The following is a 27,050-nucleotide window of genomic DNA, read 5'->3' as shown; positions in this document are numbered from 1 at the left end:
AGAGCCTGCCAAACATTGAAGTAAGGTTATTCAGCAATGCCGTTTGTGTGGGAATTGTAGCCCAAAATACAAATGTGCTGAATGTGGTACTTTTTTGCTAACTGGTCAAGCACCTTGACAAATGCTGATCTGTTCATCTAGAAAACCACCCCTTTATATTAAGCTCTAATTAGTTTTATTTATGCATAATTAAGAACAATTAGGATTAGACATTTTTAGCTTACCCCCCCTTTAAACCTGTTCTAATTAGACATAATTTTCCTAAATTAGGAATTATTAGGATTGATTATAACTTGAATTTCGGAAAAATCATAATAAATCAAGCATCAGTGTTTTCATAGCCTTCTTATAGAGTCATGTCTATTAGAGCACTAGTTCAATACCTAAACACAGAATATACCTTATAACAAACTTGCCTTCTGCCAGAATTGAACCAACAACCTCATGTATGTAAGCACCCGGGACAGATGCTCTAAGCCACTAAGCCACAAGGTCTAATATATGAACTTGGTAATCTAAATAAGTAGACATAATATAGGCAACCTCAACATCTCAAATTTTATTTAACATTTATCTTTCCTCTCTCTTATAAATAAATGGGTCAATAAATACCTAAAAAGTCGGGTCTTTCAGGATTTAGTTTAAACACCAGCTAAGAAGATAATAAACCAATGGAAAATAAATAATACACTTTATATAGGATAAAAACAAATTATGGCACTTATACAATTTGGACTGAGAATGTGTAAAACTATGATTGAGTGTAATATTCAATGGGACTCTACTAGTATAGACAATGCTACCTGAATTTGCAAATTTGATCAAAAACATGATTATGAATAATCAAGATCCAATAAGAGAGAGGGGTTTTCCAAATAGCTACTAGTAAGGTAAAGGGTGGGGACAAGAGTATATGTATGGCATGCCTATATATAAATAAGCACAAGATTGTTGGAGGTGATCTTAATATGCTTAATACATATATTTCCTATATGGCAGGCAAATATATCATTTTGGCACCACATACCAATATGACTGTCTTTTTCACAGCCTAATAGCTATAGGAAAACACCAAGTTTGAGCATCTTCTGTATAACAAGGCAATAAACAATATAAATAGTGCTAAAAATTATAATATCAATAGTGATGATGATTGTGTGCTGTACAAGACAGTATTAGCCACTATACTAATAGACAAGGTCTATAAGGCTGCATATAGCATATCCCTAAGTCCAACCCACATGTTGTGTCCTATAATGATCAGTAGCAGGCATTGGCTAACAATGACAACTTTAATAATATTATGTGCAAGGCCAAGGTACCTAGGTCTTCATAGCCTTTTGTGGCAGCTGCCAAGCTGCCAACAAAGTGACTGGGGGCATCAATGCACATTTCTCTCTTTCTATATCCCTTGTAAAGGCAGCTGGAAAGTCAGCAAAAGAGCTACAAGATAATGGTATAGGCATATATGAAGAAAAGTAATATGCTGAAATAGTATAGAATGTGCCACATATTTACCTTCTTACTGATAGAGCAGTAGTACTTACTATTTCCTACTGATGATTAAAGACTTCTTAGTATAGAATTAGTGCTAATATCATGAAATTAGAAACTAATCCAATACTCACAATGTGTTGCTCCCAATTAGGAAATTAGACACTTTTAGATGCTATTAACACTTTTAGATACTTTTAGACACTATTAGATATAATCTGGAGCTAACACAAGGGGGTGTTTTTCCAGATGAAAATAGCATAGAATGTGCCATATCTTTATTTTCTCACTGATAGAGCAGTAGTACTTACTATTTCCTACTGCTAATTAAAGACTTCTTAGTATAGAATTAGTGCTAATATCATGAAATTAGAATACAATCCAATGCTTATAATGTATTGCTCCTAATTAGGAAATTAGGCACTTTTAGATGCTATTAACACTTTTAGATACTTTTAGACACTATTAGATATAATCTAGAGCTAATACAAGGGGGTGGTTTTCCAAATGTTCTTCTCACCAGTTAATATGCTAGTAGTTGAACACAAACCCTAGGTGCAGTGCAACATCCTGATTCTACTAGGCATTTATAACAAAGTGTGCCAACTTATTGAAACCAAGATCACTACTAGAGTCTATAAGCTGTTGAATTCTTTCTACCAATTGTGCTGGTTTATAGTCATCAAGAAAACAAATAGCACCTCTACTAGGACCAAACTCTGAATTATTTACAGCCTTGAACCCTTGAATGCAGTAATCATCCAGCATTTAGGTGTGCCCCCATATACTAATCAAATCACTGAACAGTTTGTAGCTTGTGCTTGCAGTGGCATTTTGGATCTCTATGTTGGCTATGATAAATAAGGACTCACTAAATCTTCACATGACTTTACCATATTCTAGACCTTATTTGGTGCCTACCAACTTGTTATCCTACCTATGGGATGGATGAATTCAGTCCCAATCTTTTATAATGATATCATATACATCCTCTAGCCAGAGATCCCTAATACCACTATTTATTTTATTGATAATGTCCTAATTCAGGGCCCACCAACCCAATATGAACTTCCAAATAGCAGCTTCAAGATGCATCCCAATAACCCCAGCATATGACAGTTTGTGTGGGAGCACTTTCAAGGCCTTGATTGGGTGGTTCAGTAGATGAAGTATAGCAGAGGCACATTTTTGGGATACAAGGTAACACTCTGCATGGCCAAAATCATAGTTCTTAGCCATTGCTGTATGTACAAAGGAAGGTTATTAGATAAATCAAGGGTAGAATCAATTATGAAGTGAGGACCATGCAGGGATCTCTCTGATGTTTGGGCATTTTTGGGGAACAATTAGTGTTATTCAGATCTTTATTCGGAATTTTGCATATAGAGTGCATGCACTAAATATGTTAACATACAAAGATTTTCCATTTGTGTTTGGCCCAGACTAAATAGTGGCCTAGGATGACCTCCAGTTAGCACTTCTCAAATTGCCAGCCCTTTGGCTGATTGACTATAATTCAGCAGCCAATGTTATCCTTGCCATTGACACCTCCCAAATCGCAGTTGGCTTCCATCTTTGTCAATGTGTGCTCGACAATCCCTAGGTTCAGTATTATGCCTAATTTGGCTCCATCACCCTTAATGATCACACATCGCAATTCTCCCAACCAAAGCTCAGGATCTACAGCCTCTTTCATGCCCTCTAATCACTCAAGATATACCTCATCAGTATTCAGAACCTGATAGTTAAAGTAGACACATGCTACATCAAGGGCATGCTCACTAACCTGGATCTCAAATCCAGTGCCAGCATCAATTGATAGATCATTTCTATCCTCACCTTCAATTTCACAGTTGTCCATGTCTTTGGCACCTTTCATGGCCCTGATGGACTCTCCTAATGACCATCACAACCCTCCAATCAATCTGAACCCAAAGATAACTTTGATGACTGGATCAACAATCTCTACAACTTTCTCTATCAGATTAATAACATATTCACATCCTCTATATTAGCCTCTACAACTGCCATCTTTACCTCCTCACTCATAGATAACCACCCAATTGATACTGACTTAGCCGATAAGGAGCCAGCTATTAACTATTTAGATATCCTAAGATTGCAGAAAGCCTTGGAAGCTAAAGAACACCTTTAGTTAGTCTATGACTGGCACTGAACGTTGGTTCATCCCCCTTCTTTCTCTAATACCAAATGTGCCACTTTTCTATAATATTGCACTAAGTTCTTCATCGCAGCCAACAAGCTATGAATAAAGGACTCATATGGCCAACACAAGATTATTGCAGCACCCTCCAGTCAAATTGCAATTCTTACTGCCACCCATGACAACATTGCTTACAAAGGATTCTATGCTACTACCACTATGGTTGCCAAACACTTTTGGTGGCCACACATGAGGCAAGACAGTGCATTTGGATGTGTCACCTTTGCCAGATTCATTAGACCCACAATGTTTTTATCCCCCTAATTGTTGCCATGCCTGCACTACTCTTTGCAAAGATGTATATGGATACTATGCATATGCTGACCACTGGTGGTTTCAAGTATCTTGTTCAAGGCCACTATTCAGTATTGCACTACCCTAAATTCTGAATGCTCTGGTGTGAAACAAGCTTATCCCTTGCTAACTGGATCTTTGAGGATATCCTTTATAGATGGGGAACACTGGTAGAGATTGTCTCCAACAACAGACCAGCATTTGTCAAAGCACTAGACTAATTAGTGAAAAAGTACCATGTTCGGCACATCTACATTCCAGGCTACAATTCGCACATGAACAGCATTGCTAAATGACCTTACTTCAATGTTTAGCAGGCTCTGTTCAAAGCTGTGGATAGAAACCAGGCCAAGTGGAATTGTGCTGCTTATTTTGTATTTTAGGCTGATCATAGTACTGTTTGGCACCAAATGGGTTGCTCACTATACTTTGTAGTGATCAGAACCCATCCCCATCTTTCCCTTGACATCACCAAAGCTACCTACCTCTTGCCACTGCCGACCACAACCCTCAGCACCACTAATCTCATCACCCAATGTGCCATCACCTTGCAAAAACACCGATCAGACCTTACCCACATTTGCAGCTTGGTAGTTAGCACCTATGTCCAGGCTGCCATCTAATTTGAACAATATTATTTGGCCACCCTTTGCAACTTTAATTTCCACTGAGGCTTGCTTGTCCTGATGCGCAACACAGCTATAGAAAAGGAACTTAATTAAAAGATACATCCATGGTATTTAGGACCATTGATAGTAATTTCTAGGAATTGGGGAGGAGCATATATTTTGGCCAAACTCGATGGATCAGTCTTTAATCAGCCAGTGGCAGCATTCCATGTTATTCCTTATTTTGCCTGCAGGTCTCTAGAGCTTGCCAATCTCAAAGCCCTCCTTAACATCTCACAAGAATGCCTTTGGGCCATGGAAGATTCCTAATCAAGAGATGACAATGCCAAAGATGACAATGCTGATAAAGATTCTGACACCAGCTCAGTCCAATTGGCAGAGGACAATGATGCAGCTTTGGCAACCTCTAACTAGATCCTACCCTTCCACCCTTTGCTCTCTTCGGTCAGTGACTAGGTACAGTCATGATTTTAGTAGGGAGGAGGATTCACAGATATACCTATTCCTTATTTTTGTGTATTTATTACAGACATAGACTGGCACCCAATCATTTCCACATCTTTTAGTACTTTTGCCACCAACCAAACACTGACCAAATATCCAGCTCATCATTTTCCTATCATTCCTTCAAGTACCAAGTTGCATTGAAGACTTTTTTCAATTTGTGCAAAACCACAGGGTTTCATGCCTGTGATGACATACTAAGGCTTCCCCTAATATTTTAATTTATTCTTCCTTACTATAGTCGGACACTTCACTTACAAACACATCTTCACATAAACATTTTGCTGACTGATCTACCAAATATTGCTTTTTGGCCTTACTAAAACATTACATTTGACTCAGTACAAGTTTTATTTCTCTATATATTATTTTGGACTACACATACAGAACTAGGAACTACTCATTAGGAAGAAAGTCATCTGACACCAACATTCCCAAATCTTCTGCCTCTGATGAGTCCTTGACCAAGATAACGTCCGAGGATGTGGATGGATGTACCTATACCTTAAGTGACTCTAGCTCAGCCTGCCACATCATGACCAAGCATGCCAGTGAAGCACGTGTACTCTCAGCCACTGCAATATAGTACCAAAGCTCAGACACAATACCTTGGGTAACAATAGATAAGAGGCAAGATGAGTCAGTAGGAATGAGGAAGGCAGCTGAATAAGTGTGAGAAGGGCAGGTAAGAGTAGAGATGGCCTTAGCAGTGGTGGGAAGCCACTGGACTGGCTTTTGGGTATGAGCAGCTATACTGAATAATACCAAATAATGAGCTCTTATTTCTAATCCAATCAAAAAATAACTCACCTTTTATTTGGGCAATGCTATCCCTAACTGACTGCACAGGGACAACTACCTCTATCTTACAACACTTTAAGGGACACTCCCTCTCCTCCAACTTTGGCACTGGCTGCTCCTTTGACTTCCCCTTCCCCTTCTCCATTGGCATCCACCTAGGCTGGAAGCTACACCTCTTTAACTCCCTGGCACATTTAGTGCACAGCACTAGCCCAGGTTGCTGATAGCACTGGGACACCTTGATCTAGAAGGTGGTCACACAGCAATGACAAGCATAGTTTGCCTAGAAGAAGGATGATTAGCAATAGGAAAAAGTGGTAGTAAGAGGGAGGGAACTCACCAAAACATCACCAAGTAATAATTTGGGAGGGTCTTTGAGCATCTTCCTGGCACTATTCCGCTCTATAGAGGACCTAACTATTGACATTTGGCCTATCCCAGGGCTGAGAGGAAGGACAACGTGCCAAAAAGATAGTGTCCTTTGGTGAGCAAACTCAACGACAACAGCCACAGCTGACTTTTTGCCCTTTATGTTAGTTGGGGCAGCGGCAGTGACCAGACCCACACTTATTTAGTCCAGGGTATTAGTTGCAGACATAAGCGCCAAATTAACAGTAGACGGGTTAGGATGGGATGAGTTGGTGGATAGGTTAGGATGGAATAAGTCGGTGGACAGGTTGGGATGAGAAAAGGATGTGGTGGCAGAGGGAGAAGGGGAGTGAAGAAAGAGAGGGAGGGAAAGGATGAACTCTGCCTCTAGCTCAGACAGCTGATGATTACCCTGTTTAGGATTGAGCAACCTATTGAACATGGCCTCCACCAAAGCCTCCTAGCACCACTAACAATCTTCTTTGGCCAACTGATAGGTAGCAGCAGCCTGCATTACTTTGGCTTCCTCAGCTTTACATTTGGCAATAGTGACCTATACAGCCTTTTCTTCTAGGGCCTGTTCTTTAGCCACTTATTGCTGTTTCTATGTTGCAAAGTATGCCACACACTGTAGCAAGATATGCAACCCTTAGGCAAGCCAGTTGTTGGTAGCAACATAGTCAAGGCTACTCTCAGCTTTGGCAATCTAGGCTGCAAGTTTGGGCACATCTTGCCCACATGCCAAATGATTGAAAATAGCCTCTAAGGATGTCAGCAGCCAGCAGAAGGCAAAGGAAAGGACCAACTTACTACTCATTTAGTGAACCCCTGCTTCTAGGCCTTGTAATCTTTGTATTTGGTGGTGCTATTAGGAAGGGCAAGCATATACTCCCCAAGCTTGGTTTTGAGGACAGAGAGAATAGAGGACATGCTGTAAAGGCCAAAGGGTTCAGACGAGGAAAAAAAGTGGCAGGAGAGTGGCGATAAGGGACTTAGTCACTAGAAAATCAATAATCAGTAGGTGATTGTGGTTACCTAACAAAGCCCCATGCCACTGCACTCAGCAGAAACAACAATAAGCACCATTACTCTTTGCCAACACACTCTCACACCAGCATCTAGTTGGGATACTCTAGGTCTCAGCCACTTTCTCATCTAATTAGTTGCCACACCATAGGACTTTGCTAACTTAGCCCCAGTCTTTCTTGCACACTAACCCAGTCCTTTCTATGATATCTCCTTGCTGATTATTTACCTTTGCCACATTTCTCCCATATACCCACTTTTTTCTATGCCACACTTATTACCAATCCTTTTTCTATGTAACTTGCCCTACCTCCATATTTTCTATGCCTCTACTCCATGTTCCATGCCATAGCTATTCTTTCCATGCCATCACTTGTTACTAACTTTTTCCCACATCCAAACTATCATATTTTCCACACTATTTTTTTGTTCACTCTGACTCATAGCTACTGACCACTGACTAAGGATAGTCAGGATTTTAGTAGAGAGGAGATGATGAGCATGCATCTGTGCTAGAGTCCAAGGGAGGTATTCAGGAAGCTTTGGAGAGATACTGAGCAACACTAAATAAGTACCAAAGATATAGACTTGTACCGGACATGGTCAGTCCCTACCCGACGGACCACAACCCACTGAAGGATGTTCGGCAGCACTTGGGTCAGTTTGCCCATACTTTATATACTTACTATGACCACACAGGAGTGTTATAATAGGTGTTTACAAGATCAGAGCCAGTATTCCATGTTAGCCAATATGCTCCATAAGCTAGTCAGTCCTTATTGCTTATCTTTCCAACTTACACATGGTTGGTCAAATACAATCTTGCACCATTGTTTGGCCACCCTAGTTATACATTACTTTTTTGTTTTTATTGGTTCACCAATGCTTGTTCCTGCTACCTATGCTCAAGTGATGGATCCCAAACATTCAGGATTTTGCCATTGCTGATTAAATTTTACCTTATCACCTTCTAACCCATATGAACATCTCACCTACCTTCTTATCTTCTCTATTTGCTAGGGCTTGGTGCCCATTTGATATCTACTCTTATTTCATGTTTAATAATTTACTTAGAGGCTCTATTTACTATAAAATCTACATATAACTCTGGAATAAACCAGCTTTTGCACAGTTTAGAGCTCATTTGCACTTGTCTTAACTATCAAAATCACTTTTATTAACTTCTGAAAACTCATTATCCTCATTATTTAACCTTATTCACGTTCATACTCATCTCTTTACTTATACCCCTTGTCCTCCCTTATATATTATCAAAGTCCTGTGTGACTCTTGAAGCACATAGTTGTCAGTCACAACACTACCTTCTCATTACTGACCAAATCCCCAACACAACCAACTGGATATTTAGTTGGTGTTTTGTGCAGCCCCAAAACTATTTAGGTGCTATAATCTTATTATCCCCATTGCTTTTTAGTGCACCTTCAATTTCTAAAGTTGTCACTAACAATTCCTTGTGTATCAGAAACTAGCTCCAGCACTTTTTTGCTCCAAAGGTTGTTTTGGTACTGTGCTTGGCACTTAGAGCTACCTCTAGCATATCATTAGGAATAATGATCATGCTAGGTGAAGGTGTTTCTAGTTGATGCAGGACATTGACAAAGGAGGAGATAGTCAGTTGTGTCAGTGGCTTAAGGCCATTGATGGCATAGGGTAGATCAGCATCTTAGTAGAAGGTCCAAATATTGCTGGCATCTTTGGTAGGTGATTGGCATGCCAACATGGCTTCCCTAACCTGCAAACAGACTTCAGTAGAGAGAGAGAGTAGGTCACACTAGATAAGTGTCACCTGAGTGGCCATTGCCCTATTATAGACCTCGGCTACTACCTTCTTATTGTAGATTGGCACTATAATTTTGTAGGCTGGAGCATACTTCTTTGCTCATGGTATTTTCGCTGAGGCTCCTATGTTGCATTCATGTGGCAGTACATAGATGGTGTCCTAAGCTTTGGCATATGAGTAGATCAGAGCATTGTTCTTGGCTAGTACTAGGGATAGTTGCTGGTCAGGGTGGTCAGCTGGGGTTTGGGTTCAGGAGTTTTAGCCATTGCTTATCATTTGATTAGTAAAGGGGTAGGTGCCAAATATCCTATCTGTGCTATTTCATATGCCTTTGTGCCCTGCATTTGGAGTGCAAATAGTTCACATCTAAGGCTCACAATTTGCTATACATCAGTAAGCTAATAAGTCAGGGTGATATCTAGTAGTGAAGGCAAATTGTGACAGGAGGCTATCATCATTGGGTAAGTCAGTGCTGTATTTACCATAAATATTATCTATTCTATCATAAGCTAGCCTGGATTCTTGTAGTGCCATTTGTTAACTTAGTTCTTTAGGTTACCACCTATGATTTCTTTAGGTATGAATACCCTATGTGAAAATACAACCTTCTCCTTGATATTCTGCTTGCATTTGCTAATCCAAATGTATTTGGTAATCTTAGGATAGGCATGTATAAAGTGTTCGGGACTGCTGCAGAACATGCAGTTATTGCTGCCTTATCCTAGCTATCAGGATGGTCAATTAGCTGGCCTAGATGTCCTTTGAGCTACAATAGCCTTGACAAAGGTATTGGTGAGCCATTCAAATATAGTTACTAGATCTTTGGCCTTGATTGTATTGGTGGGCAGTGCGATGGGGCTGCTTGAGAGATATTGATAGAGATAGTGCTATAGGTGGCTGTGGTGCCACACAAGACAAATTAGGCCATGTCATGAATGTCTTGGAGGTTGTACAAGTTGTCTAGTAAAGGCTCATCCTTATTTGGCTACTAAGATTCATGCCTTGCTAAAGAGGAATACCGTGATCACCAGGAATTGTCAATGATAGTCACTAAGTTTACTGAGGGACAAAATGCCAACCCTGCTCGTTTTGTTGACTAGCTTGTCTATATCTAATACTGACCATTTACGCTCTTCCTCCGATCCAGGGTACAGCTTATAGACCTCTTTGCTATTGCTACTACCTTATACTTATCCTATCTCTCTCACTACTACTATGGACTTTTGCTTGTGCTTATTTAAGACAAGCACACACCCATCTTATCTCTCCTACTACTGGCTTCTGCCTATGCTTATAAAAAATGAGCATACATCTGGAAAAATTACTTTCTTAATTATGCTTAAATTCTCTGTAATTATATAGAATTTCTGCTTATTATGATTATGGATTTTTAGCTTCCCCTCTCTTTTATCTACAGTTTATAAAGGCTAATTATCTTGAATTATGCGTAATTAGCTCTAATTACACATAATTTTTATTCAAATTTTCTGGAAAATAATACTTAACCAAGTACTGAGGTTAGTTACTAGTACTATGATTATCTACAACTTTTGAATAGAGCCCAGTTATAGAGACTATCAGTTAATGATCTATATCTAAAATTGTACCTTACAATACACCTACTCTAAGCCATAGTTGAACCCACAACCTCATACATATAAGCACTCTAGCAAGATGCTTTAAACCACTAAGCCATAAGGTCTTACTTACTTAGCTTGTTAATTCAAATATATAAACACATTTTAAACAGTCTTAACATATTTAGTTTTATTCCACATTTATCTCTTATTTCTTTTACTTATAAGTAGGTTAATAAATACCCCAAAAAATAAGGCTTTCAGAATGTGAGTCCAGATACCATATACCACTATTAAAAACTAATAAAACATTGAGAATACACTTTATATCAGGGAAAACTATTTATGACACTTACTTAATCTGGAATTTGGATATGTTTAATAATAATTAGAAAAATACTTTTTTATAAGACTCTAATCATATAGACAGCATTATGTTGATTTGTTGATTTGATCATGATTATAATTAATGATAATTAGATAAAATACATTATAACTAGCACTGATTAGTATTGTTAATAATTATGATTTAATAAGAAGGGCAGGTTTTCCAGATGTGCACTTATCTTTCTTATGTGCCACCTCCCACCTCCACCTACACTTGCATAAAATAAGTATGGGCTCATATTCTCTCATCACCACCTTTTACCTCTATTGTGCTTATTGTTACGAACTGCTCGTTCGGTAACTCCAAGAGTAGGAGGTTCTTCCCTAGGTCGCTCGAAGAGGATGTGTGGAATGATGGTCTCGACTGTACATGTAGCACAAGAGCCAGAGATGTATTGTGATGTAGCAATGAAGATTGCAGCAGGATGACTGCAGTAGAGTGAAGAGTACTGTAGGAAGACAGTACTAGAATGAAGAGAATAGACTGAAGAACCTTAGCCTACTCTATGGGCCTTTTATACTACTTTAGGAAGTAGGGCATGAGAATACCATATATGTATCCATAGGTATTCTCTAAGTTGTTTCTCTCAATAACAACTACTCTTGTGCTTCTCTGTTCGTCTCCTTCCGGCCAGGAAAGACTAGGAGCTCAATGCCCGATGTGTGAGTAGTTTGTAAGGCGGCATTCTATGCCCATCGCAATATGGCTCGTGATACTCGACCAACGATAAGGTGATCCATTGGGAGTGGATGACCAAGGTTACTATCTGTACCTTTGTTGTACGCCTCACCTTGTGAGACCACTTGATATTTGTGATGATCGTGTCGGTATAGACCACCGTTAAGGCCCGACAGAACGTGATCATAACAATACCCCCTTTCTACGTCCTATTTGCCTGGTAGGACAGCGCCTTGCGCTTCATCGCCACTCCATATATGATTTGCTTTCTTAATTCAAAAACTGGTTTCCGGATGCAACTTCCGGGACATGACTTCGTTTTCTGGGAGGAAGACTGACTTACGTTGTTTGATCCTCTAGGAGTTTTCCTTCTCCGTTGAGCTGTTTGTTTCTCAGCCATAACGCAGGGAGTTCCAAGCCCTGGGCCACTAGGATGTTTTTTCTTCATCTGTAAGGATTAATTTTGCCACGGTAAACTTCTTCGCGGTCTTACTTCCAGCCTCCTCTGGAACAGCATCAAGAAAGGCGTATGAATGCGAGTGGTGTATGGATGAATAGAAACTCTAGCATGTGGGTTCCAAATTCGTGTCATCAGATTCTTCTTCTTCCTTCTCCGAGGGCCAAGCCTCAGTGTTTCCAGGATAGTCGTTCTATCCTTATGACTTGTTAGTTCCTCTTGACGACGAAGCATGCCCACTGACAAGTAGGTTGATTGCTTAACCAAGGCTTAGGCCTACTTCTCCAGACTACCCTATCGTCGTCCCAAGCAGTATCGCCCCCATACAGTGAGCTCATCTCCAGTGAGGTTGCTCGCCAAATCCCAAGCAGTATTTGTTGAGCGCAGTGACAATGAAGCGACTGGCACAGAGAGAGTGCCAAAAAGAAGCTCTATAACGACAGGACTGTGGTCCAGAGGGTAAGAGTCTAAGTAGATACAAAGAACAGAGGGGAGCGCACCTGTGGTCCAGAGGGTAAGAGTCTGAGAAAATAATCGCCCTCGGACCACGGGTATTTAAGCTACACAGAACAATAAGAAACGAAATAGGAAGGTATGACATCAACGGGTCATTACATGTGAAACATCTTACAAAGCGGTCAAAAGCTCCACCTGGAGCTCGGTCCGGAGTGTCAATGACATCACACCGGACCGCCTCATCCGGCTAACCCGGTGAAACAACTGAAACAAGGTGAGACCAAGTGAAAACAAAGTGAGACAGTCCAAATGGAGAAAGAAAGCAATATACCCGCTCTGGGAACGGCTGTAGGGCCGCTCCCGGCTGTAGAGGCGAGTAATCAATGAGTCCCAAAGGGGGCACCCATGTGGCATCTATGCCACATTAACCAGAACGGCCAAAAACAACAGTATTGTCCCCATATGGTGGACTCATCTCTGGTGAGGCAGTTTACGGTGTCCAGAGTTTGTTTGTCACAAACGTGGGCCTATGGTGGGGAATACCACATGTAGTGTTGGGTTCGAGGCAAGGATGTGAAGAGAATTAGACTAGAAGGGCGCCGCGAGGAGCAAGGAGGAGTCTGACTCCTTCTCCAAGTTGGCCCATTCACATGCACGAATAGATCTCAAGACCACAGCTGATATATTGTTCGGGTTGTGAGATATATCCACAATGCAGTTTAAACGTCTTGCCGGACGTTCCGTATGTTGAGCGCAGTGACAAAGAAGCGACTGGGACAGAGAGAGTGCCAAAACGAAGCTTTATAACGACAGGACTGTGGTCCAGAGGGTAAGAGTCTGAGTAGATACAAAAAACAGAAGGGAGCGCACCTGTGGTCCAGAGGGTAAGAGTCTGAGGAAAGAATCGCCCTCGGACCACAGGTATTTAAGCTAAACAGAACAATAAGAAACGAAAAAGGAAGGTATGACATCAACAGGTCATTACAGGTGAAACATCTTACAGAGTGGCCAAAAGCTCCACCTGGAGGTCGGTCCGGAGTGTCAATGACATCACACCGGACCGCCTCAGCCGGCTAACCCGGTGAAACAACTGAAACAAGGTGAGACAAGGTGAAAACAAAGTGAGACAGTCCAAATGGAGAAAGAAAGCAATATACCCGCTCTGGGAACGGCTGTAGGGCCGCTCCCAGCTGTAGAGGCGAGTAATCAATGAGTCCCAAAGGTGGCACCCATGTGGCATGGATGCTACACCAACCAGAACGGCCAAAAACAACACACCTTCCTGATTGCACACCTCTACAGCGTCCAAAACACCCTCCTAATGCGGCACATCCTCTAGTCCCATCAGGCCGCAGCAAATCTTCACCTTCTCAGGTGGAACAGCCTTCGTCAGGATGTCCGCAGCGTTGTCCACAGTAGGAACGTAGGCTGGCGCAATCACACCAGCCTCTACCTGGTCCCTGAGCCAAAAGAATCGAAGATCGAGATGCTTCATCCGCCCATGGTGCTCTGGATTCTTGCTAACTGCAACAGCCGACTGGTTATCGACACGGAGAATTGATGGCTCGGACAGGGAGTAGCCAAGTTCAGTGAGCAAATTCCGCATCCAGACGATCTCCCGGCCCGCATCAACGGCAGCAATGAATTCCGCCTCTGTGGTCGACTGTGCAACCAGTCCCTGGAGCTTGGAGCTCCAGCTGATCGCTCCAGAGCCAATGCGCAACACATATCCACTGGTGGACCGTCCGTTGTCTGGGTTGCCTGCATGATCAGCATCACAGAACGAGGTGAAGAGCTCCTTGGAGTCGGTGGGACCATAGACGAGTCGATAATCCAGGGTGCCTCTCAGATAGCGAAACAGATGCTTCACAGCCTTCCAGTGCACAATCCCAGGATTCGAGTTGAAACGGCATAGGACAGAGACCGTGTGGGCGATGTCAGGACGAGTGGCGAGTGCAAGGAACAGCAGGGAACCGACAGCAGAGATGTAGGGAACCTTCTCCATGTACTCCTTGTCCTCAGTCGATACAGGAGCCATGGAGACAGAGAGATTGGTGCCAGGGACCATGGGAGTCTTCACAGGGGTCGAGTCGGCCTGTCCGTAACGCTCCAGCATGTCTAGGATGTATTGGCGCTGGAAGAGCATCAGGCGACGATTAGAGCGATCCCTCGCAATCTCTATACCAAGAAGAGCGGTGGTAGGCCCCAAATCGCGAAGCTTGAACGACCTAGAGAGCTCAACGACAAGATGATCGAGCAGGGACAAGGAATTCGACGCAAAAGTGCAGTCATCCACAAAGACAGGCAGAATGACCTTGACCTGATCCTTGGCATAGACATAGATGCTGTTGTTGTTTGTGGCCGTTCTGGTTGGTGTAGCATCCATGCCACATGGGTGCCCCCTTTGGGACTCATTGATTACTCGCCTCTACAGCTGGGAGCGGCCCTACAGCCGTTCCCAGAGCGGGTATATTGCTTTCTTTCTCCTTTTGGACTGTCTCACTTTGTTTTCACCTTGTCTCACCTTGTTTCAGTTGTTTCACCGGGTTAGCCGGCTGAGGCGGTCCGGTGTGATGTCATTGACACTCCGGACCGAGCTCCAGGTGGAGCTTTTGACCGCTTTGTAAGATGTTTCACATATAATGACCCGTTGATGTCATACCTTCCCTCTGGACCACAGTCCTGTCGTTATAGAGCTTCTTTTGGGCACTCCCTCTGTGCCAGTCGCTTCGTTGTCACTGCGCTCAACAGGTTATGGGCCCTGCGCTCTAGCGACTTTGCTCTACATTGCTTTATCGACGCTTTCTGGTCTCCCATCTGCTGTGCCACTCCTTTCTGGCCACACCCCATTGCTGCCACATCTTCCCCATTGCTTTCCCTGCCTTTCCCATCGTCACACATCGCTTCCAACACCTTTCCCTCCTTGTGCCACTCGTCCCACACCATGTCTGACCCCTCATTCGCTCTCCCTTCTGTCTCCCCTCTCAATAATCGCAACTATCCTTCCTGGTCCAAGGAGATCAAGGCCTGGCTTCGTCTCAAAGGCCTGTGGCTTCTAGTCTCTGGTGATGAGACAGCCCCTGTTGGCACAAAGGAGAAGCCTGCTGAGGCAAGGGAGGTGGCAGAGTGGAAGAGGAATGCTCAGAAGGCTGCTGGTGCGCTCTTACTATCAGTTGAGGACCAGTTCAGAGGCGTCTTGGATGGCATTGAGGACGACCCCATTGCCATTTGGACCAAACTGGAGGAGCAGTTCAACAAGAAATCTGCTGGATCACGTTTCAACGCAATGGAGGACCTCTTTTCGATCAAGAAGCGCAACGATGAGTCCCTCCAGTCCCTCATTCATCGTGTGGACGAGTCTATGCGCGTCCTGAAGAACTTCCGCGACTCTGGCTTCGATCTCAAGAAGCAGGATGAGGAGCTCACTTGCATGGCCCTCTTGTGGTCTCTCCCCTCCGAGTTTGACACCTTCTGCTCCTCCCTCAGTCTCATGGACGTCTTGTCTCGCTCCAAGCTCGAGGACGCGTTCAGGCGCGAGGATTTGAACCGTGCGCGTCGTTCTGATCCCACAGACTCTGCACAGGCCCTTGTGGCATCCTTTCCTTCCTCTCCCTCCTCTTCCTCCACCTCCTACAGACGTTCTAGGCCACCCAGGAAGCAGTACAAGTGTGACTTCTGTGGTGCCACTGGCCATACTGATGACAGGTGCTTCAAGAGGATTAATGAGGAGCTGAAGAAGTCCAAGCCACAGCAGGCCCACTCGGTTCAGGCCCCTGAAGCCTCTGGTCCCATGCAGTTTGCAGGCAATGCAAGTTTTCGTTCCCCTGCTCCATCCCCTTCATCCACAGCCCCCTCACTCGTCACTGACCTCGATTGGAATGCGGACACAGGTGCGACCTCTCATATGACGCCCCATCGCCACTGGCCTCGCAACTATCGTCCCTTTGTCGTCCCCATTCGTCTTGCAGACTCGTCTGTCATCTATTCTGCTGGTGTTGGGACTGTGGTGTTCAATCCGGTCGTTGGAGGCAAGAGGGCGCAGTCTGTGGAGTTCTCAAACGTCCTGCATGTCCCTGATCTCGGTTGTAATCTCCTGTCTGTGCTGTATTTGACTCAGCACAAGCACTTCTCTGTGCTAATAGAAGGATCTTCGATGCATTTCTCCCGGGATGGTGCAGTGTGGTTCATGGCAATCGTTCCTGATGGTTCCAACAACGCATATCTTCAAGGGACCACATCCACCGTTGTTTTGCAGTCTGCTGGTGCCGCTTCTACTCTCCCTCTTGACTTGTCCCTGTGGCATCGTCGTCTCTGCCACCACCACCATGCTGGAGTGCAGAAGATGGTGAAGGAACAACTCGTTACTAGTCTACAGCTCGATTCGGACATGCAGCCTGACCCTGTGTGCGAGCCCTGTCTCTCTGGCAAGATGCACGCTCACCCCTTCCCCTCCACTGGCTCTGTGACCTCCAAACCGCTTGAACTCGTTCACTCTGATCTCCACGGTCCTCTCCCTGTTGCAACTCACTCTGGAATGCGCTACTGGATCACCTTCATTGATGAGTTCACCAAGCTCAAGGTGGTCTATGTCCTGCGCTTGAAGAGCGACGCGTTTGAGGCTTTCAAGCGCTACAAGGCCTATGTGGAGAACCTGACTGGACAGCGCATTTTGGCTCTGCAAGATGACAAGGGAGGAGAGTACATGTCCAATGCCTGGGACTCGTTTTGTTTGGAGCATGGGATTGCTAGGAGGCACACGGCGCGCAATCGGCCACAGCAGAACGGCGTGGCAGAGCGTGCCAATCGCACTATCATGGAGGCCCTCACTGCTATGCTCTCTGAATCGCATTTGCCGCTTGTCTTCTGGGGCGAGGCTCTGGCCGCTTATGTGCACGTCTGGAATCGACTCTGGACATCTACACTGAAGGGCAAGACACCATTTGAGATGGTCCATGGGAAGAAGCCGGACGTTTCGCACTTGCGGGTCTGGGGCTGCTTGGCTTATGTGCATGTGCAAAGAGACAAAAGGGATGGATTTGGATCGCATATGGAGAAGTGCGTGTTTATTGGGTATCCTGAGGGCTACAAGGCATGGAAGTTCTACAATCCTGCGACTCGGAAGGTCATCATTTCGGAAAGGGCAGACTTTGATGAGCGATTCTTCCCTGGCACTCGCAACTTTGATGCTAACACCCAGTCTGCCACCCCTCCTCCTTCATCTCTGTTCAGTCTTTGGGATGCAGATGTGGATCCGGTGCCGGTTCTGGGGGGGGAAGCAGATGCTCCTCCTCCTGCTGGTCATCTAGAAGATGCTCCCATCGATCAGGATCATCCTGTGGCAGACCCAGCACCTCCTCCACTTCTTGCTCCTGCCATTGTCCCTCCTGATGCTCTCCCTCCTGTCATTCCAGCGCCACCTCCTGCTCTTAGAACGCGCTCCAGGAATCGCTCTGCTACCCCTGAACCAGGCCCATCTGTTACTCGACGCTCCACTCGCACTCGTCGCGCTCCTGGGGAATGGTGGAAGGTTAGGACACTGTCTGCAGACAATGATGCTCATTCGGACACTGCTGAGGACGCCCCTGATGCTTCTGGAGAGGCAGAGATGGAACCCATTGTTGAGGACGCATTTCTGGCTGAAGTCGAGCGTGCCCTGTTCACCTCTGGTGCTGAAAAGGCTGAGCCCTCGACATATCGTCAGGCAATGAAGCGTCCTGATGCAGATCAGTGGCAGAAGGCGGCAGAGGAAGAGATGGAGGCTCATGCTCGGAATCGCACCTGGGACATTGTTCCACTCCCTAAGGGCTGCAAGGCAATTGGTTCTCGTTGGGTTTTCAAGGTGAAGCACAACACGGATGGCTCTGTCGAGCGCTACAAGGCTCGTCTCGTCGCCAAGGGCTTCAGTCAGCGCCCTGGGTTTGATTACTTCGAGACATTCGCCCCCACAGCCAAGTTTGCAGCCGTTCGCGCCATCCTTGCTCTCTCTGCCCTCGAGGACTTTCACCTGCGCTCTGTCGACATCTCCCATGCGTTCATCAATGGCGATCTGGACACTGTGGTGTACATGGAGCAGCCTGAAGGATTTGAGCAGGGAGGACCTGAGATGGTGTGCCGCTTGATGAAGGGCTTGTATGGGCTGAAGCAGGCGAGTCGGCTGTGGTACAAGAAGCTCAAGGCGGTATTGGAGCGCATGGGATTCAAGGCGATCTACTCTGACAACAGCATCTATGTCTACACCAAGGATCAGGTCAAGGTCATTCTGCCTGTCTTTGTGGATGACTGCACTTTTGCGTCGAATTCCTTGTCCCTGCTCGATCATCTTGTCGTTGAGCTCTCTAGGTCGTTCAAGCTTCGCGATTTGGGGCCCACCACCGCTCTTCTTGGGATAGAGATTGCCAGGGATCGCCCTAATCGTCGCCTGATGCTCTCCCAGCGCCAATACATCCTAGACATGCTGGAGCGTTACGGACAGGCCGACTCGACCCCTGTGAAGACCCCCATGGTCCCTGGCACCAATCTCTCTGTCTCCATGGCTCCTGTATCGACTGAGGACAAGGAGTATATGAAGAAGGTTCCCTACATCTCTGCTGTCGGTTCCCTGCTGTTCCTTGCACTCGCCACTCGTCCTGACATCGCCCACACGGTCTCTGTCCTATGCCGTTTCAACTCGAATCCTGGGATTGCGCACTGGAAGGCTGTGAAGCATTTGTTTTGCTATCTGAGAGGCACCCTGGATTATCGACTCGTCTATGGTCCCACCGACTCCAAGGAGCTCTTCACCTCGTTCTGTGATGCTGATCATGCAGGCAACCCAGACAACGGACGGTCCACCAGTGGATATGTGTTGCGCATTGGCTCTGGAGCGATCAGCTGGAGCTCCAAGCTCCAGGGACTGGTTGCACAGTCGACCACAGAGGCGGAATTCATTGCTGCCGTTGATGCGGGCCGGGAGATCGTCTGGATGCGGAATTTGCTCACTGAACTTGGCTACTCCCTGTCCGAGCCATCAATTCTCCGTGTCGATAACCAGTCGGCTGTTGCAGTTAGCAAGAATCCAGAGCACCATGGGCGGATGAAGCATCTCGATCTTCGATTCTTTTGGCTCAGGGACCAGGTAGAGGCTGGTGTGATTGCGCCAGCCTACGTTCCTACTGCGGACAACGCTGCAGACATCCTGACGAAGGCTGTTCCACCTGAGAAGGTGAAGATTTGCTGCGGCCTGATGGGACTAGAGGATGTGCCGCATTAGGAGGGTGTTTTGGACGCTGTAGAGGTGTGCAATCAGGAGGGTGTGTTGTTTTTGGCCGTTCTGGTTGATGTGGCATGGATGCCACATGGGTGCCCCCTTTGGGACTCATTGATTACTCGCCTCTACAGCCGGGAGCGGCCCTACAGCCGTTCCCAGAGCGGGTATATTGCTTTCTTTCTCCATTTGGACTGTCTCACCTTGTTTTCACCTTGTCTCACCTTGTTTCAGTTGTTTCACCGGGTTAGCCGGCTGAGGCGGTCCGGTGTGATGTCATTGACACTCCGGACCGAGCTCCAGGTGGAGCTTTTGACCGCTTTGTAAGATGTTTCACATGTAATGACCCGTTGATGTCATACCTTCCTATTTCGTTTCTTATTGTTCTGTGTAGCTTAAATACCCGTGGTCCGAGGGCGATTCTTTCCTCAGACTCTTACCCTCTGGACCACAGGTGCGCTCCCCTCTGTTCTTTGTATCTACTTAGACTCTTACCCTCTGGACCACAGTCCTGTCGTTATAGAGCTTCTTTTTGGCACTCTCTCTGTGCCAGTCGCTTCATTGTCACTGCGCTCAACACAGGAACGCGAGGTATGGTCAGGAGAAAGGTCCTACGAGTCCTTATCAAGAGGGTGAGAAAAGTAAGTAAGCATAGATAAAGTGTTTCATAACATTACCCCCCCCCTCTAGGCCGTCAGTGCCAGAGACGGTAAGTAATAGTCGAGGAAAAACATAAGCAATGCGTGCAATCTGAGTCATACAAAATAATACTTAGGGCACAGATTCTCGCTGCCCATAGTCAAGTCATGACGCGATAGCCCTTGAGTACGGACGTCACGATACCCCACCTCGTTACCAACCATGCGGGGACTGCGTTCTAGAGCTGAGTCCCTCGTCTCATCATGGCAGTGGGTACCGGCCCAACGGATTCGAACCGTCGTCTGCCCCGGCAGTTTTACGTCATACCGGACGAGGGTATCTGTCGCTCTCTAAGCTCCACGAGGGCGGAGTACAACGGGCGCGGTGTCGGACTCGCTAGAGTCGTGTTCAGTGAAAGGGAGGGGAGGTCGGGTTCGCGTTGAAGAGCGGATAAGACCGAGACGCGCGGGGATGATGTGATAGCGGGGGGAGACTTGTGCGAACCGATATACATCTCGTTCCCTGTCAGTTCTCGTGGGGTAAGTTCCCAGCATTGTGCGAAGCGGAGCGCCATTTGAGGCCGAAGACGAGGCACGAGATACCACAGCCGTGGTAGGCATATGATATTCGGTGGAGGGAGTAGGGTCGTCAGCAGGGTGAAAGGAGTCTTGAAGGGTTTGCAAGCCCATGAGTTTTCGCTCTCTAGCATTGATACGGGCAATGATCGTGCCTTTTCGGATCTGCAAGGCTCGCTGTGCGTGTCGAACAAAACTTCTCTCCTCTTCCAAGATCTCCAACGCCCTCTGAATCTCCGGTCTAGTCGGCCCTGACACAAACTCTGGGTTGGGTGTCCCTTCGATAAGTCCCATCATATACACGACGGGGGTTGTGAGGTAGGTTTCCCTATCCGGGAAGACAACGCCTTCGTTAGCTTCACGGATCAAAGGGGGTGGTGAGGGGGAGGATGAAGGGGATGTGGATATGTCTATGACGTTGAGTACGGGGGACCCAGGGGTTTGTGCCGCGGCTGCTTCTTCTGCTGCGTTAGCGTCGACTAGAGCTTGATACCTCCTCTCTACTTCCTCCATTTGATCTTCCTGCTCTCTCATGCTGAGCATGCGAGTTTCCTCCCTGACGTATCAGGCCTCAAAGTCTCCTACTTCTGACACCGTGGGGGAGTAGTCAGGGGTCGGCGTTTGTTCGTCGACAAGGGTGTTGTCAACAGAGGAGAGGTAGAGGGATTCGTTAGAGGACATGTTTTCTCGGGGTTAGATTGGAAAGGAGTGGTCGAAGTGTTGGAGGGATTACAAGGATCGAATTTGGGTTTTTATACGTTTCGTGCTTCAGTAGTTCCATGTTTACAAGGGCCTCTCGTAAAGGTAAAGCGTTGCGTCTTTGGTCAAATGCCTCCAAAAGTTCTTTGGCATTCCCTAAGTTTGCCCTTGTGATCCATTCGTCCGCCGAACTTGGGTACCCTTTCCAGTGTACCAAGTATTGGTACCCCCGTCCTCGTTTCCTCTTATCGAGGATGTCTTCCACTTCGTATTCTTCTTGTCCTTCGATTAGGTCAGGTGGTGGCTGTTCGAAGTTGGGGCCGTGAGCTATTGTTTCTTTGTATGGTGTAAGTAGAGAGGCGTGGAACACGGAGTGTATTTTCCATGTTGGCGGGAGCTTCAATCGATACGTAATTGGCCCTAGCTTCTCTTCTATTTGGAATGGTCCGTGTAGCTTAGGGGCTAATTTGTCCTTTGGGTGTGTAGTGGTAATGTTTTTTCCTGAGAGCCAAACTTTCTGTCCTACTTCTAGTTTGACTTCGTTCTCGGTGGTTTTTCTCTTCATTAATTCTGCCGCAACTTCCAAGCTGGCTTTCGTTTCTTTTCGAAGCTGTTCTAGCCTTTCCAGCCTTAGTTCCACTCCGGGGATGTCAGACCTTGGTGTGATTTGGGGTACGAAGGTTGGGTTATAGCCGTACATGAGTTCAAATGGTGATTGGTGTGTGGCCGAATGTTCCCTTATGTTGTGTGCAAATTCGGCATATGGTAGTAGCTCAGGCCAGTTCGTTTGTTCGTAATTGCAGAATGCTCGCAGGTATTGTTCTAATTCTTGATTTACTCTTTCTGTTTCGCCGTCTGTTTCGGGATGATAGGCGGTTGATAGCGCTGTTGTGACCCCTAGTTTTTTCCATAGTTCTCTTGTAAATCGAGCGGCAAATTGTGGGCCTCTGCCGGAGATGATCTTCTGTGGGAGTCCAAATCGTTTCCAGACATTTTTCATGTAGAGATCGGCCGTTCCTTCAGTATCTATGGTTTTGTCGCACGGGGTGTAGATGACTCCTTTAGTGCTTCTGTCCACTGTTACGTGTATTGCGTTATATGATCCGACTTGTGGAAGATCCGTAATGAAGTCCATTGTGACTGTCTGCCAGGGTCCTTCTGGTATTTCGTTAGGAATGAGCGGAGTACGTGTGAGATGTGTGATATTTTTGGTATATTGACACGTTGCACATCCTGTTACGTATTCTTTTATGAATGTGGACATTCCTGGCCACCAGAAGTTGTCTGACACTAGGACATAGGTCTTCCATCTTCCTAGGTGTCCTGCTGCTGGTGAATCATGGTACATTTTTGTAATTTGTCTTTTAAGTTTATCGACTGGTGGAACGTATATTTTTCCTCTGTGCCAGATGAGATCGTCTTCGTAATTCCATTCTTGTAGGCCTTTTGAGAGTGCTCTGGGTCCGGATGCTTTGATAAGTTCTATTGCGTCTGTTACTTCTTTATCTTTGGCTGTGACTTTTTTTAACTTTCGTCTTAGCTGGCTGTTGAGCATTTCGACTGTTCCTCGTCCCGTTGCACTTTTGACGAACATTTGAGGTTGTAGTAGTACCTGATTTTCGTTGTCAAATTTTACCCCCTCTTTTAGGTCTGGACGCCTGGACAGAGCATCGGGCCGGTGGGTAATGCCCGGCTTGTGGATGAGGGTGAAATCGAAGCGGGAGAGGAAGAGTGACTAACGTGCTTGGTGGCAGGAGAGAGTTCTTGCGGTAGAGAAGTACAAGAGGTTCTTGTGATCGGACCAGATCTCGAACGGGTGTCGTGCACCTTCAAGGTATACGCGCCAGTGATCAAGGGCGTGTATGACAGCAAGTAGTTCTTTATCGAAGATATCGTAATTCCATTCGGCCGTATTGAACGATTTGGATAAGTAAGCGACGGGGTGCCACCCGTCATGGGGCGTTTCTTGTGACAGGATGGCTCCTGAAGTGAAGTCTGATGCATCAGTCTCAAGACGGAATGGGTGATTACCGTCCGGATAGACAAGGACGGGAGTGGACGTGAAACAGCGCTTTAGTTGTTCAAATGCTTTGTTTCTTTCGGGGGTCCATTCGAATGGGACGTCTTTTTTCGTCAGGTTGTTAAGGGGTCGGGCCGTAGTGGCGAAGTCTTTGATGAACCTGCGATAGAAGTTTCCAAAGCCCAGGAAGGATTGTACTTCCTTTAGGTTCTTCGGAGTTGGCCAGGCGGCAATTCCATCAATCTTAATGGGGTCCATAGATATATTGTCCGTGGAGATGATGAATCCGAGGTATTCAACCGTGTCCGTTTCGAAGGTGCACTTGGAGGGTTTCAGGAACAAGTCGTTATCCAAGAGTATTTGCATAACTTGGGTCGTCACACATCGGTGTTCTTCGATGGTTTTCGTGAATACCAAAATGTCATCCATGTAGACTGCCAGGACCTGTGCTACAATGAGGTCATGGAAGATGATGTTCATCATTGTTTGGAAGGTTGTGGGTGAGTTGCAGAGGCCGAAGAACATTACGAGGCATTCGAACAAGCCGAATTTAGTCATGAAGGCTGTTTTCCATTCGTCGCCTTTCGCTATGCGGATGTTGTTGTACCCCCATTTCACGTCAAATTTAGAAAAGATCCTTGCCTTTGACTTGGCGATGGTTCTTATTATGTCATCAATTAGGGGTAGTGGGTATTTGTTTTTTATTGTCCATTCATTCAGTCTTCGATAATCTTGAACCGGTCGTAAGCTTCCTTCCTTCTTTTTTACGAAGAAAAAGGGTGATGCTTGCAGGGATTTAGATATCCTAATGGTTCCTCGCTTTAGATGCTCTTGCAGCATCTCGTGTAGCTGATCTTCTTCTTCTTCCGTTAGCGGGTATAATTTACATCCTGTTGGTTCCCATCCTGGTTTCATATTGATTTTATGGTCCCATTGTGAGTGCTCTGGGAGTCGTTGTGAAGCTTCTTGGCTGAAGATTTTGGCGAACCGTTTAAGAACGTATGCCGGAACTATTTCCTCGATAGGTCGTTCCGTTTTTGCCTTGTTCACCTTTTCTGCCAGCTGTTGTGACTTGTTTCCGATGGAACCGATATGAATTGCTTCGAAGGGGTGTACTTCTAGTGGGTTTTGATAATACCATTCCTCATAGAATTCGGAAAAGAAGGTATCTTCGATTTCGTCTTCTTCTAAGTTGTCTTCTATTTTGGAATACCCAATCGTTCTGTTTCTTCTTTGCTTGGTAGGCATTAGTGCTTGTATAGTAAACTTAGGTCGGCTGACTAGACACGTGGTGGCGCAGTTTGAAAACGTAAGGCTGTTTTTTACCCAGTTGATTTGCGGTTGTGTTCATACAGCTAGTCCGTTCCTAGGATCACATTTTCGCCTCCCAGGTTAGCGGCTAGTAGCTCGTATTGTTCGTCATGATAATCGCCTTCTTCGTTTGTTATTCTCATGAGCACGCGGGCTTTGTCGGTGATTTTTCCTCCGTCGTTGGCTGTTCCATCTACGTTAAACACAGGGATAGGCCTGTCGATTTTCTGCGTTGGTATGTTGTTATTTAGGCAGAATTGTTTGTCGATGAAGAGTCCTTCTGCTCCCGAATCGATCAATACCCGGGCTTCGGTGGTTCCCTCTCTGTGTTTTAGATGCACGTTTATCCTCATAGACGATTTCTGATTGGATTTGGTGAGCCGTATGAATGTTTTTACAAGAGGGTCTGGGGTAGGTCTACAGTACACCGGGGCTGTAGGCCTATTTAAAAATCCGATTCTTTCTGCTTGCTCATCTCGCTTAACTCCTGAAGGAGTGCCTCCTGTTCGTCCCACCTCATCTTCCCGATAACCCTTTGGATCTCTTCTCGGCTAATCTCATGCTCCTTCTCACGTACAGGCGCATCCGGTCCGGGTGCGTGGGCCTGGCGAGCTGCGAGTCTGGCTTGGAACGGGTTAATTGTCACCACGCCTCCACCTTGCGTCGTAGCGCTTCTCTGAGTACCGTTTGAAGTTCCTGTTGAGAACGTTCGGCCATAGCCGCCTCCTCTGCCTCCCATCCTGCCGCCGGTCTGAGTCGAGCGGTTCCCCATCATTCCACTACTCTGTTGAACATATCTAGCTGACCCTTCATATACCCTAGACGAACCCCTGACAGGGCATTGGTTGGCCATATGTCCTTTCTGGCGACAGTAAAAGCACCCACCCTCCATTCTGAGGCGGTTGCGCTCTTCGTCGGTGAGGGTCATTCGGACCGTATCCATGGCCATAGGGACAACAGAATTATTCATGGAGGATGGAGCGTTGGAAGAGTTGTAGCGGAAGGGGTTGTTGGATCGAACAGCAGTGGAGGGTACCGAGCTTTTTATACTCTGTAGCTCCCTCCATTGGTTGTCGAACCTTCGGGTGTATTTTACCCAATCGTCCATGGTTGTCGGCATGTCAGGGAGTCTGTATATCTGCTTGAGAATTTCCGGATGTATGGCGCGACGGAAGTAGTCGACGGTGGACTCGAGATCGAATCCGCTTTCTCCTGCCGTCATGAGGTAGTCCATAATGAATTCGTCTGCTGAGCGTTTTCCCATTCTCATCATGAATAATTTTTGTCTCGCCTTTTGTTCGAGACTTTCATCTTTGAATGCGTCAGCTAGTTCCTTCAAGAAACTTTTGAACGTTCCCCATGTTTTCTTTGTTTCCGTTGCTTTGTATTCTCGAAGTTCCCTGTCGAAGTAGTATTTCTGGGCGAAGAGTGATGCCGTTCCTTCCCTCATGTATGATAGCACCATTAGGGTTTTGTCCTTGTCGGAGTCATACTTGGTCAGGTTGGTGAGAATGTACATGTGACATTCGTAGATCCATTCTCTATATTTCGACCTCGTTCCGTCGAAATCTTTCAGCTTGTTTCCTTTGTCCGACATTTCGTCTTCGTCATCTGTGGTTTCTGCGGCTGGTAAAGGGTTCGGTTGTGGATTCGGGTTTGGGTTTGGTTGACTCGGTCCTGCTATAGGTTCCGGGTCTTCTTCGTCGACCGGGGTTAATACTCCTGCGGGAATTGGGGTTTCTCCGATGTCTTCTTTGGGGATGTCGACTGGTGATAGGACGGGTCTTGTTCGAGTGGGGAAATCGATGGTTCTGAGAGGTGCTTTCCTGTCTTCCCAGGGTACTAGCGGGGCGTCAACTGTTCTT

The 27,050-nt window shown here is 45.9% G+C and overlaps 7 protein-coding genes across 7 annotated transcripts; 2 read left to right on the top strand and 5 right to left on the bottom strand.

Moving 5' to 3' along the window:
- Positions 1-5,541: 5,541 nt before the first annotated feature.
- On the bottom strand, positions 5,542-6,373 carry HETIRDRAFT_119256 (uncharacterized protein; the record flags this gene model as incomplete). The annotated part of the gene is made up of 4 exons (XM_009553922.1): positions 5,542-5,604; positions 5,650-5,753; positions 5,956-6,190; positions 6,287-6,373. 4 exons carry the CDS (start codon positions 6,371-6,373, stop codon positions 5,542-5,544), a joined length of 489 nt encoding a protein of 162 aa, XP_009552217.1.
- A 6,971-nt stretch (positions 6,374-13,344) lies between these two features.
- On the bottom strand, positions 13,345-13,749 carry HETIRDRAFT_162754 (uncharacterized protein; the record flags this gene model as incomplete). Its single annotated transcript, XM_009553921.1, has 3 exons — positions 13,345-13,535; positions 13,591-13,628; positions 13,700-13,749. 3 exons carry the CDS (start codon positions 13,747-13,749, stop codon positions 13,345-13,347), a joined length of 279 nt encoding a protein of 92 aa, XP_009552216.1.
- A 6,465-nt stretch (positions 13,750-20,214) lies between these two features.
- Positions 20,215-20,600, top strand: HETIRDRAFT_330026 (uncharacterized protein; the record flags this gene model as incomplete). The annotated part of the gene is made up of 2 exons (XM_009553920.1): positions 20,215-20,264; positions 20,336-20,600. 2 exons carry the CDS (start codon positions 20,215-20,217, stop codon positions 20,598-20,600), a joined length of 315 nt encoding a protein of 104 aa, XP_009552215.1.
- Positions 20,601-20,930: 330 nt separating this feature from the next.
- On the bottom strand, positions 20,931-21,836 carry HETIRDRAFT_455604 (uncharacterized protein; the record flags this gene model as incomplete). Its single annotated transcript, XM_009553919.1, has 2 exons — positions 20,931-21,711; positions 21,748-21,836. The coding sequence occupies 2 exons, from the start codon at positions 21,834-21,836 to the stop codon at positions 20,931-20,933; spliced, it is 870 nt and encodes a 289-aa protein (XP_009552214.1).
- Positions 21,837-23,961: 2,125 nt separating this feature from the next.
- Positions 23,962-24,378, top strand: HETIRDRAFT_330136 (uncharacterized protein; the record flags this gene model as incomplete). The annotated part of the gene is made up of 2 exons (XM_009553918.1): positions 23,962-24,068; positions 24,093-24,378. Coding segments are annotated over 2 exons (393 nt in total), but the record flags the coding sequence as incomplete, so codon positions are not given.
- Positions 24,379-25,229: 851 nt separating this feature from the next.
- HETIRDRAFT_54276 (uncharacterized protein) lies at positions 25,230-25,538 on the bottom strand (the record flags this gene model as incomplete). Its single annotated transcript, XM_009553582.1, has 1 exon — positions 25,230-25,538. The coding sequence occupies one exon, from the start codon at positions 25,536-25,538 to the stop codon at positions 25,230-25,232; it is 309 nt and encodes a 102-aa protein (XP_009551877.1).
- Positions 25,539-25,630: 92 nt separating this feature from the next.
- On the bottom strand, positions 25,631-26,782 carry HETIRDRAFT_430424 (uncharacterized protein; the record flags this gene model as incomplete). The annotated part of the gene is made up of 1 exon (XM_009553917.1): positions 25,631-26,782. One exon carries the CDS (start codon positions 26,780-26,782, stop codon positions 25,631-25,633), a length of 1,152 nt encoding a protein of 383 aa, XP_009552212.1.
- Positions 26,783-27,050: the final 268 nt, after the last annotated feature.

Source organism: Heterobasidion irregulare, assembly GCF_000320585.1.
Source record: "Heterobasidion irregulare TC 32-1 unplaced genomic scaffold scaffold_12, whole genome shotgun sequence".
Taxonomy (NCBI): domain Eukaryota; kingdom Fungi; phylum Basidiomycota; class Agaricomycetes; order Russulales; family Bondarzewiaceae; genus Heterobasidion; species Heterobasidion irregulare.
Note: the sequence above shows the minus strand (reverse complement) of the source record. Positions and strands in the feature narration are given on the sequence as shown.